Source organism: Artibeus jamaicensis, unplaced genomic scaffold, assembly GCF_021234435.1.
Source record: "Artibeus jamaicensis isolate MK-2021 breed Jamaican fruit bat unplaced genomic scaffold, CSHL_Jam_final contig_432, whole genome shotgun sequence".
NCBI lineage: Eukaryota > Metazoa > Chordata > Mammalia > Chiroptera > Phyllostomidae > Artibeus > Artibeus jamaicensis.
Window position 1 is genome coordinate 14,725,108 of NW_026521828.1, and position 18,150 is coordinate 14,743,257.

Here is an 18,150-nt window from a genome sequence, read left to right on the forward strand (position 1 = left end):
GGTCAATGGAAAATCCAGAGACTAATGGGAAAGACAGAGGAGACACAGACTAATCTGTGGACAAATTGGCCTGACTGCAGGGTTCTTTGTGTGACCCAGGCTTTTTGCCGAGAGGTGTACTCTGCATGTGCCCACCCAACATAATGTAAAAATTAAGAGCACACACTTTAAAGTCACATGCCCTTAAGTTCAATTCCCTGCTCTAGCTCATACATGCCTTGTAACCCAAGAAAAAATTGCTTAACCTCTCCAAACATAAATTTCTTTATGTAAAATTAGGATAATTATGGCCACCTCCCAACAGCTTTATTGTTACGTTGCATCTAGTCTGGTACCTGGCCAGAGTTAACAACATTAGCCTATTATTGTTATTATTATTATGAGTCCTAGTCCTGCTTGCATGGCTGTCACTCCCTCCTCTGGGGCAACCCAAGGTATACAAATAGGATTGCATAGGACAGAACAGAACAGAATAAGCCCACCACTTATTTTTTACTTACTATATACAAGGTACTGTACTGTTTGCACATATTTTGTGAACTAATCTTCGTAACACCTTTGAGAGACAGCATATTCCTATTTTGTAGATATTGGATCCAAGGCATAAGAAATTATAAAATATTCCTAAGGTCACAGGGTCACACAACTTGTATGTGCCAAAACTGAAATGAAAAGCCAGTTCTATCTGATCCCAACGCCTAAGTCTTTAACCATGACACACACATCAGAATGTCTCTATGCAATTTCTGCCCAGACTGAAGTTTCTTCCTACACTAGGAAAGAACTCTGATCAGACTTGTCAGTCATGCATGGAGATGTCCACAAGAATTAAAGCATTCCATTTGCCTTTTATTCTTGTGTCTCCTTACTAAATTAGAATGGCATTCTGGGTGAAGGTCCTCATCTTCCTCTCCCCGGCTTGGGTAAGATCATTTTTTTTAATCTACTTTTTCCCCAACTTTAAGTAAAATTCATTTGCTTATGTCAATGGAGGGTAAGTCACAGCTTCTATTAATAGTGCAGATAAGTAAGCATGAAATTATACTATGTCCCAATTTTACAGATGAGAAAACTGAGACTTAGAGGGATATCAGTCACTTGCCAGAATCACACAGTTATCACACAGATAACTGAGGGAACTATCATATTACCTGAGTCCAGGCTTCTCTTCTCAAAATTATTTTGCATGTCTAAAGCGTTGTCCTAAAAATAAAAGCTGTATCCATGAACGACATAGACCAGAATTCCTCCATCCTGGAATCTGATATCTCTTGGAAAGGGAAACATTAAATAATCAAACAAAAATAATATTTAAATGCCAGTAAGGAAGAATAGTGTATACAAGATTATAATACAGGGATCTGAGTTGGATTAGTGGGTTACAGAAGTTTCCACCGAAGGAGAGATATTATAGCCAAACAGAAAGCTAAAAGTCATAAACCAAGGAGCAAGAAGAAAATACAGCAGAGAAAACTGAATACCCAGCCTGGCCAGTGTTTAACCAGGTCACACAGGGAGTCTGGAGATACTGACAGGAATGGAAGCCAATTACCCCTACCCTTGGTCTGGTGCTATTTCCTTGATGCCAGACCATCTAATGCACCTGCTTCATACCCCTTTTAGCTGATGTCTTTGAGAACCTATCAGGCTTCCCTCTTAGGTTGCAATATCCAGAGCTTTTGCCTGCCCATACAGTGTTCTTATAGTGAATTAGGAAATATGCCCCCTCTAGGCTGGTTAGACCCTGAAGGCTCAAATTTTGTGCAAAGTAAGAGGTCTTGCTACCCTTTCCCAAATGAGTAAAGCCACAAGTCAAGGTCCATGGCTAATAGAGAATCCATGAATGTTATTTCTCCACTAGCCCCTTGGACATTCCCAGTGCTCAGGTCTAAGCAACGATTTTGATGGCATCATTCTAACTCTTTGCAAACTTTCTACCATGGATCACTATCTCTAGGTCACAACTCTTTCGGAAAGACAGGATCAGTGCCTTCTTAAGAAGATAAAATTTAAAAAATTGAAGGATCCAAGCAGAGCTACTTGATGGCTTTTGAGTGCAGTTTGATGCCTTGTAAAAAGTACAAAACCAGGAGAAAGAGGGCCACATCCTCACATTCGCTCTGTGACACTAGACAAGCTTCCTTTTTCCAGACCTCATTTAACTCACCGTTTATTAAAAGAGCCCTCGGGCAGTCACAACATATAAGCTTTGGTCAAATGGTAAGCTTAGGAAGCCCCAACTCCCTATCTCAAAGAACTGAACTTACAGCATTCCTCAGGATAGCCAGTATCATCTAGGTTGAAACAAATTTTATCCCCTTGAGCATTTATATCCAAAAGGAAGGATATTTTACATCTGAAATACATAGCAGCATCTTAAATCCAATATTTCTTTTCATTGTGTAAAATAATTTTATTACTTTTAATGGTTGCTATATGTCTCAAGTAATGTGCATTCAACTCTGGAAAAGATAACTTTGCCCTCAATGAGCCTCCAGCCTATTGGTGGAGACATATAATCAGGTACCTATTAGACACGGGAGAGAAACACCCAGTTCTTTTTGGAAAAAACAGAAGAAACTTTCCAAGGAAGTCAAAGCTGAGGCCAGTGCCCAGAACAATATTAGGCTCCTTGAGGGTTGTGGAGTGAATAAAACATTCTGAATTTACGAGATCCAGAGTCTAGCCCTAGCTGGTGTGGCTCGGTAGATTGAGCATTGGCCTGTGAACCAAAGGGTCACTTGTTCAATTCCCAGTCAGGGCACATTGCCTGGGTTTTGGGCCAGGTCCCCAGAATGGGGCATGCAAGAGGCAACCACACATTGATGTTTCTCTCCCTCTCATTCTCCCTCCATTCTCCTCTGCCTAAAAATAAATAAACAAGTAAACGAAATTAAAAACAGAGAGATCCAGAGATTAGAAGAGAGAACTATTAAAGTACTGAGTTCTCAAACATTAGTCCAAGCATTTTTGTAACAGATGATAGAGCAAGTAACTTTGTGGAGTAGGGTGGAAGAGTCATTATAAAGGTTCACAGAGAAGGGAGCATTTGAACCTGAGCCTGAGGAATAGCAAGAGTACTCCAAGGGGAGATGAAGGGGAAGATACTGCAAGAAAAATAAAGAGCATGAACAAAGGCATGGGGATGTGAATGAGGACAGGAATGAGGGTGTGAATGGAAATGCTCATGTGAGGACAAGTAATTAGCTCAGAGCATGCAGATGGGAGGGAGTAGGCACACCTGCCAATCTTATTTACTACTTGACTTGTTGGCACTGCATAATAGTTCTGCCTGATACCCATCTAATTGTCAATGCCAGCATGGGAACTAGCTCCAAAAGAGTTACTGCAGTGCCATTTTATACATACACATTAGAAAAACCAAGAAGTCTTCCCTTTCCCTATATGAAAAACTATAGATTTGAAAGATAGGGCAGGACTCATCAGATCCAAGAGCAAGCGGTGTAGAAATCTTGTGCAACAAAGTAAATTCCATAGCAGATGATGTCACCTGCAAATGCCCTATAAATGGAGCAAGACAACAGGTGCATCGGGACACTTTCTCTCTACCAGTACCCAGTGCTACAAACATGGCTGTCTCAGTGCTTCGGGTGACAACTGTCCTGGGACTGCTTGCCTTAATCCTGACTTGCCTGGCTGGTAAGTGTTTTTCCGGTCGAAGCTCGAGCAGTGTGCAGTAGTTAGCCCTGACCAGAGGAAGCTGGCTGATAGCACCAATCCAAAACCTGAAGGGCAGAGAGGGGGAGGGGCCTTTGGACACTGGCCTAGGAGTCCAGAAGCAGATCTTCCAATACAAAAAATGTAGAATTTCTACTCATTGTGCTTCAGTTATATCCTTCATCCTCAGTGAATGTGTGAAGTATGAAATGATTTCTTTCTTATATATTCTGTGATATAGTGACACTTTTATGTTATCAGAGAGCCAAGAGTGTTTATTTTTGAATAGTTATAACTGATAATGTTCAAAGGTGAAGAATATATACTCTGGAATAAGACTCCTAGGCCTGACTTCACAACTAATCAGAAATGTGACTTCAGGCATTTTATTTAATTTCTCTGGGCCTCACATGTAAAATAAAATATCAATAGTTAGCTTCCTCATAAATGTATCATGAAAATTAAATAAAAGAGACAAAAATTAGAAAAGTACTTGGTCTATAATAAGCACCAATAAATATTAACTGTTATTGTTATCATGCATTATCTCATTTAATTCTCATAGTAATTCTGTTCTGCACACACATAGTTTTATTATTTCCCAGTTTGTGAGTTAATAAACCGCACTTGCAAAGGGAAAATTACTTGAGCAGAGACACTGGTAGCGGTGGCACACCTTAGACTAAAACCAAAGTCCCTTGATTCTTTCTGTCATAAGTTAGTATCTACTTTCATGTCTCTTTCTGGCACACAGAGGACCACAAGGCAGCATGCAGAATCCTCAGTAACTCATGCTTTTTTGGTCTGTAGAAGATAGTGAGCCCTTGACTTGTCTCTATTCAGAAGGACAGGTCAGAAAATACAGACAGTGCACATACTGCCCCTGAAACTGTTCTAAATGTAACATGGCAGAGCTCACCCTCAGCCACTCTCTATGCATCAGCACAGCACATAGGCAGACACCACAACAGAACCATAGAGGTGGCCTTAGAGACTACTGTGCCCATCCACTCCTGCAGGAATTGCCATGGTGGAGTGAGAGGTGAGACTGACATCCTACAGACTAGTCCAAGTTCTGTTTCTCATGAACTCTGGGTAAATCAGTTCACTGCTTTGAACCTCAGTTTCTTCATGTGTAAAATGGGATAATTATAACTTTCACCAGATCAAATGAATATGCTTTTGTAATCACCTGCAGATTATAAAAACTATACCAACATCAGCGTACTGTGTTTTTGCAGAACTTTATGATTATATTGATTATGAAACTCAACCAGGTAGTTAATGTAAATAAGGGTTATCACATATTTGAAAAGAGAAAATATTCAACCATTGGCTTTGATCACCAGTTTCTAGTAAATCACATTTCTTAATTTTATTATTATTTATTTTTGTTTTCTAACATTTTCAAATTTCTTAATATTTTAACATTTTTTGATTTTCATGATCTCCAAAAGCACTAGAGAAGAAGGCTACTATAAATTGCTTTGTTATTATTTTAAATAATAGTAGTAATAACACTGCAATCATTTATTGTGGGCTTACTTAGAGCCTGGTATTGTGATAAGTGGTATTTATAAGAAATTACATTTAGTTGACGTTCAGCCAAGATGAAGGCATAGGTGGAAATACTGTACCTCCTTGCACAACCAAATTTAAGGACAACAAAGATTTAGAAACAAAAATACAAGCAGAATAGATAGAAAATTGAACTGTACCGAAGTCCAACAACAACAAACCATTCATCCAGACTAGTAAGAGAGGCGAAGTCAGAGGCCAGCAAAGAGGGTTCCCGGCAGAAAAAGGCAGTGACTGGCAACCTAGGTGGGTGCCAATGGAAACCCAGTGAGGTGTGCAAGGTGGCTGGCTGACCATGGACACACATTAGCAGACAGATAAACCATGCAGATTTAAAAACAGTCAGTGAAACAGACCACACAACCCAGGGCCCCGGCAATGAGAAATAAAGCCTTAAAGGACCAATTGGAAGAACTTTCGAGGGTTGAGGTGCTGGGAGAGGTGCCCAGCCTCACACAGGAGAGTTCATTGGAGAGACCCACAGGGCCCTAGAACATACACAAGCCCACCCACCTGGGGAACCAGCACCAGAAGGGCCCAATTTGCTTGTGGGAAGTGGCAGAGGGGACCCAAATCCAAGAGAGAGCCCAACAAACACCATTGCTCCCTCTCTGACCCTGCCCCCTGTCACAACCCAGCCACTGTGTAGACCCACCCTGGTGAACACCTAAGTCTCCATCCCTCATACGTAACAGGCACGAACAGACTGAAACATTATGGCTCAAGCAGAAAAACAGCTCAAAACTCCACAGACAGCCAACCTATTAGATGCACAGTTCAGAACACTGGTGATCAGGATGCTTACAGAACTGGTTGATTTTAGTTGCAAATAAGATGAAAAAATGAAGGCTACACTAAGTGAAACAAAGCAAAATGCATAGGGAACCAATAGTGATGGTAACAAAACTGGGACAAAAAGCAATGGAGTGGACCAGAAGGAAGGAAGAAACAATCAAACAGAAAAGAATGAAGAAAGCAAAATTCAAAAAAAGGAGGAGAAGCTTAGGAATCTCCAGGACATCTTTAAATGTTCCAATGTCCAAATTATAGGGGTACCAGAAGGGGAAGAGGAAGAGCAACAAGTGAAAAACTTATTTGAACAAATAATAAAGGAGAACTTCCCCAATCTGGTAAAGAAAATAGACTCCCAGGAAGCCCAGGAAGCTCTGAGAGTTCCAAAGAAGGTGGACCCAAGGAGGAACACACCAAGGCACATCATCATTACATTAGCCAAGATTAAAATGAAAGAGAGAATTCTAGAAGCAGCAAGAGATAAGGGAACAGTCACCTACAAAGGAATTCCCATCAGACTGTCAGCCTATTTCTCAACAAAGACCTTACAGGCAAGAAGGGGCTGGAAAGAAGTATTCTAAGTCATGAAATCCAAAGACCTACAACCAAGATTGCTCTATCTAGCAAAGCTCTCATTTACAATGAAAGGGCAGATAAGGTGCTTCTCAGATAAGATCAAGTTCAGAAGAGTTCATCATCGCCAAGCCCTTATTATATGAACTGTTAAAAGAACTTATTTAAGGAAAAGAAGATAAAAAATATGAACAGTGAAAGGACAGCAAACTCATAGTTATTAACAACCACACCTAAACAAAAGCAAGCTAAGAGGACAGCTAGATCAGGAGCAGAACCATAGAAATGAAGATCACATGGAGGGTTAGCAACAGGGGAGTGGGAGGAGGAGAAGGGGGAAGAAGGAACAGAGAATAAGTAGCATAGACAGTAGGTAGAAAATAGACAGGGGGAGGGCAAGAATAGTATGGGAAATGTAGAAGCTAAACTTGTGACACATGAACATAAACTAAAGGGGAGAAATGTAGGGGGAGGGGTGTGCTGGGTGGAGGGGAATGAAGGGGGAAAGCAGGACAACTATAATGGCATAATCAATAAAATATATTAAAAATAAATAATATTTATACATATATGATATATAGGAACAATATATGAAACACTTTTTGATCCTGATAACATGGTGAGGAATTGAAAGTGTGTCAAGTATTGTATGCAAGGTTACATGGGCAACCTTTTGAATACATGAAGTATGTAGGACTCCAAAACATATGGTCCACCAGACCCTAATCTACTCTGTATATACATGGTCTAAGGACTGGGAACCAAGGATCTGATCTTCACATACTCCAATCCAGGGCACCTTTGCATATTAAAAAGCTACCATGTAGTGTTATATATTTTTAAAAAGTCAAGTAGGCAGATAGGAAGAACACAGGAAAAAAATCACTCTTTATGCAAGGAACCTCTCTTTTCTGTCTGGTAAATATATGCAGGTGATAATTGCTTGAAAGCATTATTATGTGTAAATAACAAGGTCTGTGGAGTTAAAAAAATTAGGTTAAAACCTGGCTCAGCCACTTTCTAAATGTGTGATTTCAGGTGAGCCATATAACTTCTCTGAGAATTTTGTTTTCTCTCCTGTAAAACTGCAGTACTGTTATTGAGTTATGTAAGAATTAGGGCATTCTACACAAGCAAAGTCCCGGTGCCTGACCAAGAGGCCTAGCATCACAAATACGCTCTCTTTGCTCCCCCTTCCCATGGGAAAAAAAAACAAACAAAACCAAAGCTATTCTGGTCACTATGGTTGCCCTGCATTTTACATGAGGTCCATTTCCTTATATGGCCATTTTTACCTTAACTCTTAGCATATGCTATGTACATAATAGTAGGCTCAAAATAAATATTTTTTAAAAAGCTTGTAGAATGAAAACAATACCTAACAACTGAATGAATGAATACTTGGTGATTGGTACATTAATTCTGGTTATATGTCCTAGACTGCTGCTCCTATCAAATCTTTTGTTGTGGCATAGTAAGCAATAAATATTCGTAGTTCTAAATGCCATATCTTTTTACTAAGAGTTTCTATTTTAGAGTACAATATAAATGTAAGACTTCTAACCTAAGGTGACTACCTCCACACAAAAAGCTAGTTATACCTTTTCCACTCAGAGTCCTGGGTACATTGTCTAGAAGTAGAGACTTCTTAAGTCAAAATTTGTGGTGGGATTGCAGATAAAATATAGGGCACTCAGTTAATTTGAGTTTTGGATAAATTATGAATAATTGTTTAGTTTGAGTATGCTCTAAATATTGCATGGGTCATTTTTATGCGGAAAATTATTGCTTATCTCTAATTCAACTTTAACTGGGCCTCCTGTGTTTTTATTTACCGAATCTAGCAGCACTACTTGCAAGGCTATAATGAAATAAAATGACAAAGATCCTACTCCATCCTGGTGCCAGGGTTGAGTGGGGAGGCCACAGGTTGCTACTAATTGCTCTTCTTTCATTCCTTCTGATCTCCTGAATTATTAGAACACTAAGTACAGCAAGCCTCCCACACAAGAGAACTTGCATTACAGCAATCTCCAACCTCACTCGCTGGATCCTTGGCCTCATTCTAAAGAGGCCAAGACTCTTGATTAAGACTCAAGAGTAAGAGGTCTCCAGTTATAGTTTCATCTTCTCTTGCCTTTGGTGAGTCTTCTTCAAGTCACCTAATCATTTCGACTTCTTAGCTTAATGAGCAAAAATATATGCACCCAGGGTATGTGGGTATGTGGTCAACAAATGCTACTCATGATTATTTCATCTTCATTATTATCAGTACCATGGGCCCAGGGACTACATGGAAAAAGAGACCACGCAATTGAAATGAAACCAAACATTCTTTATTTCAATCCTGGCACTGACATTTAAGGCTTCTTAACTCTGGCCAAGTGATTTAGCCTCCATGAGCTTCATTTTTCTCCAGGAAGGGGAACAACATCTACCAGAGAATCAATGTCTGTCGGTCTGTTTGACTGTTTTCAGGAATAAGTAATATAATGCATGTAAAGACTTTTCACCGGGCGTGCATTAAATACTGAATAAATCCACTACATGAGGCTCCTAAGTTGATTTGTGGGGGTACCATAGGCGCTAGGGTCTCCCTACAAAGAAGAGAAACATTTCATTCTTGTTGCTGAGAATCACTTCTGAGATTCTGTTGTGTTTTTCAGATGACAAGCCAGATAAGGAGTCAGATGACACGGGCAAAATTCCAAAGCCAGATTTCCCCAGATTCCTAAATGTCTTGGGCAGAGAGATTATTGAGGATGCAGTGTCAATCTTCCTGGGCTCCGTGCTGAGGCACAAGTAAGTACTGAGGCAAGCATTGCTTTTGTCTAGTTCACTGTTGATAATGACCACATCGCACTAAAATGAATGAGAATCAAATTCGTGGTGCATGCCAATGTATTATTTTAATGAAAAAGTATGCCCTTAAGTCTTATTTCCCTGAACTCTTTGGGGTGATCATATTCCCATTAAGCAGTTCTATAAAATATTTTTTTATCTCAGGACCCAGTAAGGAGGAGGAAGAGCACCAGACCAAGAGACAGAGAGCCAAGTTCTGGTCTGGGCACAGGTGCTCCTTCACTGGGTGATCTTGGGCAAGGTGCTCCATCTCTATGGGCCTCTGTTTGCTTATCTTTAGAGCTAAAGGAATAAACTACCCATCAGTGAAGATCCTGTAATTCTTTGGTGAAGGTGGTAGGTAATGGTGTGTTCAACAGCTACAGTTGTGATCAGTCCTGCCTATAATTTGAGTAACCCAAAAGGGTTAGAGGTGGATGCTAATCTGTCCTCAGGGACAATCTACATGAGTGTTTTGATTATGAGGAACTTTCCTTGGTGGCAGATCATAAATCTTTCCAATGTTCTCTAACTGCTTCCAAGCCCCTGGGCCCAAATGCTCATGCATCTTACTCCACTCTACATAGCTCTGATTTTTACTTCTGCTTTGCCCTGTTTGTTCTCCCCATATTACTCTCCCTAACTTCAGCTCTCTGGAATCCAATTCATTCTGAATTTCTAGGTACTTTCAATCTCTACCTCTCTGAGCCTCTGCTCTCCAATCCTCTCCTTCACAGACCTCTGAGTAGAGTTTGGAAAAGTGTGCTCTATTATTCACCTGCTTCAGAATTCCCTGGAGAACTTACACAAAACACAGGCTCCTTCATTCCATCTTGCACCTTCCTGGGACAAAGCTAAGGATATGCTTTTTAACAAGCTTTCAGGGGGTTCTGACAATTCTGCTATACAATAGATTTTGAAAGCCTTTGATTATATGTTCTGAGCCACATGGCCGGGTGTGAAGGAGTTGCATAGCCTTTAAATTTTTATTCATATTTTGTGTAAATGTGACTACTTGCATTTTCTAGGAAAATGCTTCTAACTTTTACCAACTCCTCAAATGGGGTCTATGACCAATAACAGACTAAGAACCACTGCTGTGTAGAAGTAACCAGGGGTCCTTTTGTAATCTCTGATCTGCATAAGTAAATATAGTACCATGAGGATTGGCAGAATTCTGCATACAATCCTCATGCATGAATGTTGAAGCTTACAGATGCTTATTTTTATATTGTTATTTATCTATTATGGCTGCTTTTGCAACTCGTATGTCCTCATAATTGTCAATGTAAACGAGGAGAGGACGGACAAGCAAACAATAGGAGTAGTAACCATTATGTACAAAGTACAGATTAAAATTGAGTTAAAATCATAATGTAAATCACAACAATAGCAATGCAGGTAGTTGGAACTATCATTGTTCTTTTTATTCCTCCCCTGGGGAATTCCCCAGATATAAAATAACACTTTCTCTTCTATTAACCCTGAAAGTTGACTATCTAAAATACTAAAAGATTGCAGTCAGCTGTGGGTTCAGAAATGGCACCTCCACTTCTACCATTTCATTTCTTTCATTATATTCTGAATAAATAATGTTATTTCTGTTCCTGGAACTTTCAGACATTTCAGGCCTTCTGTCATTGCTTTCACTTCTGCCTAAAACCTTTCTCATGGCTAGTTCTTTGTCCTGAAGCTCACCTCCTCAGAAAACTACTCTATAATGACTCATATTAACACTGTCTTTTTTCATTCCCTGGTTCTTCTCCATCACTTCACCTTGTCGCAGTGTCATTATCACAGGTATCACTATCTCAAATAATTTATTTTAATACAAAACATTAAATATTTTTAACATGGAAGGAGGGATCAGATCTATCTAGCTCACTGCTATAGCACAGTACCTTATAAGTTATATCAGGTAATCAGTAAATAGTTGTTGAATTATTTAAGGGAAATTATCTCAGAGATCAGGTCTAAAGCCCATCTGCACCAATTTGACTGAGGAATTCTGAGGGAACTTTGGTAAAAGAATAGCAGTTTTTGCTCAAGGTAACAAATCTAGCTATCCCCTCTCTCTCCAAGGGATAACCATAAATATAATGGGAAATGGAGAATGAGAGGAGACCATCAAGATGTATTCCTAAGCACTTAATACATGCAAAGTAGGGGCAGGAATTGTGAAGGGAAAATTGAGACCATAAGTCTGTCCTCAAATTCTCAAAGAATTTGCAGATTTTACAGTAAGATAACACGAGCAAATGCAATGATAATTAAAATGCCAAATAAGATAAATATCAGCCAAATATTATAGGTAATTTCTAGAGGAAAAAAAAAACTGTCACTGCAGCCAGAATGCTTAAGGGAGTGGTTTTGGCAAAGATGAGATGAAATTTGGACCTTCTAGAACTAAATAGATTTGATTAGAGAGAATGACAGGAATGTTGAAACTTCATAAAGTGAAAATCCTGCTTTATTTTTCTGACATATCTGGTGTCTAAGTACTGGGTCAAGCACATAATAAATGCTAGATATTTACTTTTAGGTCAGTGAGTAAACTGGCTTGCTCCCTCCACCTGCTCCCTCTACCTGCCTCCTGGATTATTTTAGAGCTATGTAAACTGGATTCTGGTCACCTTTGAGGAGCCTTCAATTCTTGTGAATTTCCCCTGATCCCCTGGGTTTTCATGACACATTCCTGGTTCTCTCCTTACCTCTAGCCATCCTTTCTCATTCTCTTTGACTTTTCCTCATGCATCTGTCCCTTAAACAGCAATCCTCCTCAAGGCTCCAAATGTAACCTGTCTGCTTTTTCACGTCACGGCATTTACATTGGGACTACTAGTTGTAATTTAATGAGTTCCAAATTCAAACATCTATTGCACTCCTTTTTCTAAGCAACAGACTAAGGTGACTAATCGTTTACTACAAAACCCCACCTAGGTTTTCCATCAACATCTCGAATTCAACTCTTCTAAATGCAAGCCCAGCATCCCAGTACATACCTGTTTCCTGATCCCATGTTCCTTATCTCAGTAAGGCACATCCATTCTCACTCAAAATCCAGAAACCTTGGGGTCTTCTGGGATCCTTCCTGCTCATCAGCAATTTCACCTAATTCTGAATATTCAACAATATTTTCTCCATACCATTCATATTCTTCAACTCCACTGACTTGTTGGCTAGTCCAGTCCTTCATCATCTTTCCTGCAATCATTTCATTAGATTGTTAGCTAATTCATTTCACTGTTTCTGTCTATACTCACTTCCATCCATCCTCAACCTACTCCCAGGGTTATAGAACAGAAACACATGGTTGGTTCTATCATTGCCAAGTTTAAACTCCTTTCATGAATTTCCTTTGCCTACAAAATCAGAGCGAACATATTCAGTTGATGTTAAAGGTTCTTCCCTGATGCTTATATCTCCTTCAGTCATTTCTGTCACCCCTGCATCCAAGCACCTGATGCTCTAATAACAATTGATTTCTGTTTCAGGGCGGGTCACATTTGTATAAAATGCCAATATCTGTGCATGTGCTTCTCCTTTTAGCAGCAATGCCTGGCCCACAAACCCCAGTTCCTTTCTCCTTCCCTGACAAGTCTAATCATTTTCTAAAGTCCAGTTCAAAGAACAGCTCTCCAGAGACATCACAGACCTCCACAACTTAAAAATTTAAGGTAGTCATGCTCTGGGATTTCATAATGCTTTGTAGAAACCTTCATAACAGCTTCTTCCCCATCATTTTAATTTACTTGTGTCTCAATGTGACTGTTTTCTCCACTGAACTATAACCTTCTCACAGATCACTTTTAAGTCATCTTATACCTTCTCAGCAGCTACCTTGTACCCAATCCTTGAACAGTAGACTACAGTGATTCTGGCACTAATTCATGACTCTAGAGATCTAAATTTTAGACTTTACCTTGCAGTTTATCAGCCATATGACTGAGGTTGTTTAATCTCTTTGAACTTCAGAGATTTTTATATGTAAAAGAAGATAAAATCATTTATTTTTTTCATTCAATCAATATTTATTAATTTATACTACATGCCAGGCATTGTTCTAGGTGCTGGGAATATATTACTGAACAAATATATTAAAATATATGTATATATAGAATATGTATTTGAGTAGACACCTAATTAACAGATTTGTTTAAACATTTAAAGAGATAATTATGCATAAATGTCTTTTCAACTATGAACTATTATGGCAATCTTAGATCTTATTTCTTTCTGACATAGGAAAATCTGGAAAAGTAAAGTACAGATCAAACATCATAAGACACCCTAGTGCTCATTCTAACATTTCTGTTTAGTCTAAATTATAATTAATTTTTCTCTTTATTTTTTCTTTTCAAGTGATTTTGTGAAATTTGATGCTAAACAAGAACATTCATCAAAGTGACCTCCAAGGTGATTTTAATTAACAATTTACAACTTAATAATAGTATACAAGACAAAGAAAAAAGGGTCTGTCTGATTTTATGTATTAAAGTTGAACACCCATGCCTACCCACAAGCAGAAAAACTATATTCTTTCTGGTTTTGTTTTGTCCATGCTGGAGTTTTTAATGATTAATTTTAAATAGATTTCTAATCACCTTAAAGATGAAAATATAAGGATTAAGGGAGGAGGCACTATTGTGAATGAAACAAGTAAGCACCAGGAGTGAGGAGACCCAGTTCCTGTCACAACTCTACTAGAAACTTGTTTTCATGCACATCCAAGCTGTTAAATGATGGGATTATATGCACTAAAATCTAAGGGCCCATGTAATCAGGCCATCGTCACTCACAAAAAGAATCAGATTTGCTGAACCTAATTCCAAAAGGTAAGACTAGTAAACTCTCTAATCCCACAGAGTCAGTCAGATTTATGTATGAACAATATGTTTGAAGGGCTCAGAAATATTTGCTGTTTTCTTGTCCAATTCTGTCCTAAAAATGGATAGTGAAATATAAAACAGAACTATAGAGCTGGAAAATAATTATATCAGTATTTAGCATTAATTGAGTACTTACTTCATTTTAGGCATTAAGCTAAGTGCTATATATGTGCTACCTACTTTAATGCTAACATCCCTATTTAAAATAGATATTGTTATCCTTAAATTCTATAAACAAAAAAGCCAAGGCTGAGGGAGATTTATGTATGGGCCAAGTTATAAGGGGGGAGGGGAGGATTTAAACCAAAGCAGCCTGGTCCCACACTCTGTGCTTCCTCACTAACCCATAGTGCTAGTGGAGAACAAATGAAAATACTATAGTAGAAAACAGCGATTAAGCTGTCTGACTTCAGACGTGCCTCAAGGTGCCCATGGAAATAACCACTGCACCTTTAGTTAGTTGAGTTATCTCATTGCCATCTCCAGGAGGGATGGCCTTTCCCAAATTCCATTTTGTACCTGACCTGGGAACACACCTCTTCTCTGCTGCTCCATTTCATAACTTGAGTATGATGATTGTAAGCACAGAAAGCCACTATCATGTTATCCCAGAACTTAGCTCTTCCTTTTCCATAAGCTCTGGAAAATGGAAATCAGGCTTGGGACCTGAAATCAAGACATACTTAACCCTAACACTCCCGACTCTCATCCCCAAGCCAGCTAAGCTCCTTTTGCATCTCCCCATTCACATCTTCTAAGGGAACATCCCAGCTCTTGTTGTAGGTGTCCTAACCCTTTGCCTTCATTCAGACTGTTGACACATACCCCTATTCATTAGTACCCACCAGAAGAATCAGTGGAATGCCTTCCTAGGGGTTCAGTGTAGGAGGCAACCCAATAGGGAGGCAACATGAAGGAGTTAGGAAGAGCAAAAGGCATAAAGAAGCAGCAAATTCAACTTTTAACTTGGCTACTAACTGGTTATGGGACCACAGGGAGGTCATTTGTCCTCCTGTAGCCTCTCTATCCTCCTTATTAATATTAAAAATGTGAGGGACTTAATTGTTCCAGATCTTAAGGCCAGAATTGTTTTGTTTTTAGCTGCACCTAAAAAGCTTTGAGTAGATCTGGAAAACAATGGGCCCTAATGGGCAAAGGGAAATGGCTCAATCTAGGGAGGTAAAAAAATTTAGCCTCAGGGCAGGAAGCCTCTACAGCAGAGATTAAATTTTGGATGGTTTGATTAGGTGTACCTCCTTAAACCTTGGTGACTGTACATTTAATAAGTAGTTTCAAAAGTGTCCTTTGTGTGATAATTGCCTCATCTAATCAAAAGCAAATCATCACACTAAAAGCAAGTGATTCAGAGAAATGCCTGTTTTTCCAGCATAAAACATTTGGAGCATAAAACAAAGTTCTAGATTATTTCCTAAATTTAGATAAATAGATACATTGATAGACAGATAGATAGATAGATAGATAGATAGATATAATCCCATCTTCCTCCTGCCACCTACACCCCTTTCTTATACATTCTTTTAATGCTTACTTAATCCATGCCTACTATGCGTCATATTCTCCCAGTGCTACCAAGATGAGTAATACAGCCCAGCCACTGAGAAGGTGATCGCTTAGGCCAGCAATTTTCAACTGGTGTGCCATCAAATTTTTCAAACATGCAATACCTGACTATTTAGTCAAGGGCACTGACCTCTTTTTTGATAGATGGTCAAATAAAAAATGATAATAGCCAACACAACAATAGCCATCTGGTGTGAATGAATAATTTTTTTGTTAGATCGTCAAAAATGTATTTTCTGGTGTGCCACAGAAATTTTAGTAATCAGTTTATGGGTGCCACAAGATAAAAAAGGTTGACAATGACTGGTCTAGGCTATCACCTAGCACAGTGTACCTCAAGGACTGTGGAGAGAAATGACAAAGGTGTGATAAAGTGCCTTGGTCGTGCCTTGGAGAGAGTACACTTAGTATGTAATTCACATGTGGCTGATGAATAAAACTGCAGCTGGGCATAGATATCACTCAATATCAACTCTCTGAAGTCTTATGGGAAAAGAATTTTAAATTTTAGAAATTTGAGGGGAAATTTTTGACTTTCCTAAGGACTGCCTCCTCCTTTCTGAGTGTAGTATATATGTAACTTTGCTTATTTCTTTTTGTTCTCTTCCTATCTGGAAACTCAAAGTGAAACTGATGATTCACTTCATTCCTATGTGTAACCTTTGTGCATTTGCACAAGGTTTGTGCATTCTTCCCTGTTGCTGATTCTTGCCCTACATAACTTGCATTTTTGTGTTGTTCTTGTCTGTCTCCTCAAATATATATTATAGTTGATTTCACATTCTAAAGCTCAGAGGCATAAAAATCTTAAAAAATGATGAAAAGATTTTTGTATTTTTCTTGAATCACAAACCCTTTCTAGCTAATAACTGTTTCCCTCTGTCTGGCTTGTGTTTGTAAGAACACACCTACAGGCTCCAGAACAATTCCAGGGCAGCCAAATCCTGCTTTTCCAGTTCTTCTGCACCATGAGGCCTCCAGGACCCAGGCCTCAAAGCACCTCCCAGCAAGTTCTTAGGATTTGGGATCTGACTGCAGCCAAGTGCAGCTTTACTGTGAACACCATGACTTTGCATTTTTGCTTTTAGAAGTCAGAATAAATGTGTCCTCTTTGGGGGTCACACATCCAAGTTTATTGAGAAGATTTTTATTGATGGTACTAATTTTTCCTGAGCATGTTTAAACTTTTTAATGCTACAAAAATATTAAGTATATAAGAATTATTAGCAAGAATAACTAAAGAATGGTTCAAAATAAGGAAACTAAAGCCTAGGTAAAAAGTAACAAGTCCAAAGTTACAGGATCAAGAAATGATAAAAAGAGAATTTTAATCTGATTTCAAAGAACATCCTCTTAACCCCTAAAAATGTGTAAAGTTTCAGAGATAAAAGTTTCATGCACCTTTTTGGAAAGTCTTCCAAAAATATTTAAGTCCGTTCTCCTGGGCTGGTAAATGAATAGATGACCTTTAAAAAAAAAAAAAAAAAAAAAAAATATATATATATATATATATATATATATATATATATAATTACAAGGTTATTGCTGTGCCACAAAGGCTTTATTATTCTCATAGAAGAGCAGAGTGTCTGGGACTGAAGATTCCTGGGAAAGTCTAGTGCAGCCCTGTCACTGGCTCCATCACCCCTTTCATTGCACAGATGTGGGTCCCTGGTGGCCATCACTGTGGTTCTCGCCAGTTAGAGAGAATCACACCATTCTACCACCAGACCCTGCTGAACCAGGGAGTCTCCCAGAATTATTTACTATGAGAAGGAAGGGCATGATGACAAGGAGAGCAGCACTCTCATCTGGAACAGAGGATCGACCTGCTTCTGCTACTAAGCTCTCTAGGGCTGGCCTGAGTCCTGTCTTTCCCAAGTCCTTTACTCTGGAGACAACTCCAGTGCACTTTCAGTAAATCTTTTGTTTGTTTGACTGTCTTCCTGTTCTTATGCAACCACAATAGGTTTCCATGCAACAGAAATATCCTTCAATAATAAAATGGCTCAACAAAGAGTCAACAGCTACTAAATAATAAAAAATGTATATTATGTTCTACAACAAATTCAGACAACCCATAGTCTGCACATTTCAAAGACTTTTGAAGACCTTTGGGCCAATTGCTTTTATTCCCCCAGCTTTATTGAGTTGTAATGGGCATAAAATAGTATATAAGTTTAAGCTATAAAAGTGATGATTTGGTATATGTATATAT

The 18,150-nt window shown here is 38.8% G+C and overlaps 1 protein-coding gene across 1 annotated transcript; it reads left to right on the plus strand.

The window, feature by feature from the left end:
- Positions 1-3,590: 3,590 nt before the first annotated feature.
- On the plus strand, positions 3,591-16,932 carry CUNH5orf46 (chromosome unknown C5orf46 homolog). The gene is made up of 4 exons (XM_037161867.2): positions 3,591-3,660; positions 9,288-9,423; positions 13,825-13,878; positions 16,834-16,932. The coding sequence occupies exons 1-3, from the start codon at positions 3,591-3,593 to the stop codon at positions 13,868-13,870; spliced, it is 252 nt and encodes an 83-aa protein (XP_037017762.1). The 3' UTR covers positions 13,871-13,878; positions 16,834-16,932.
- The last annotated feature ends 1,218 nt before the right edge of the window (positions 16,933-18,150 follow it).

Coding starts and splice junctions, on each gene's coding strand:
- CUNH5orf46 (XM_037161867.2), top strand. CDS start 3,591: ATGGCTGTCTCAGTGCTTCGGGTGACAACTGTCCTGGGACTGCTTGCC. Junction 3,661..9,287: donor AATCCTGACTTGCCTGGCTG/GTAAGTGTTTTT, acceptor TGTGTTTTTCAG/ATGACAAGCCAGATAAGGAG. Junction 9,424..13,824: donor GGCTCCGTGCTGAGGCACAA/GTAAGTACTGAG, acceptor TTTCTTTTCAAG/TGATTTTGTGAAATTTGATG.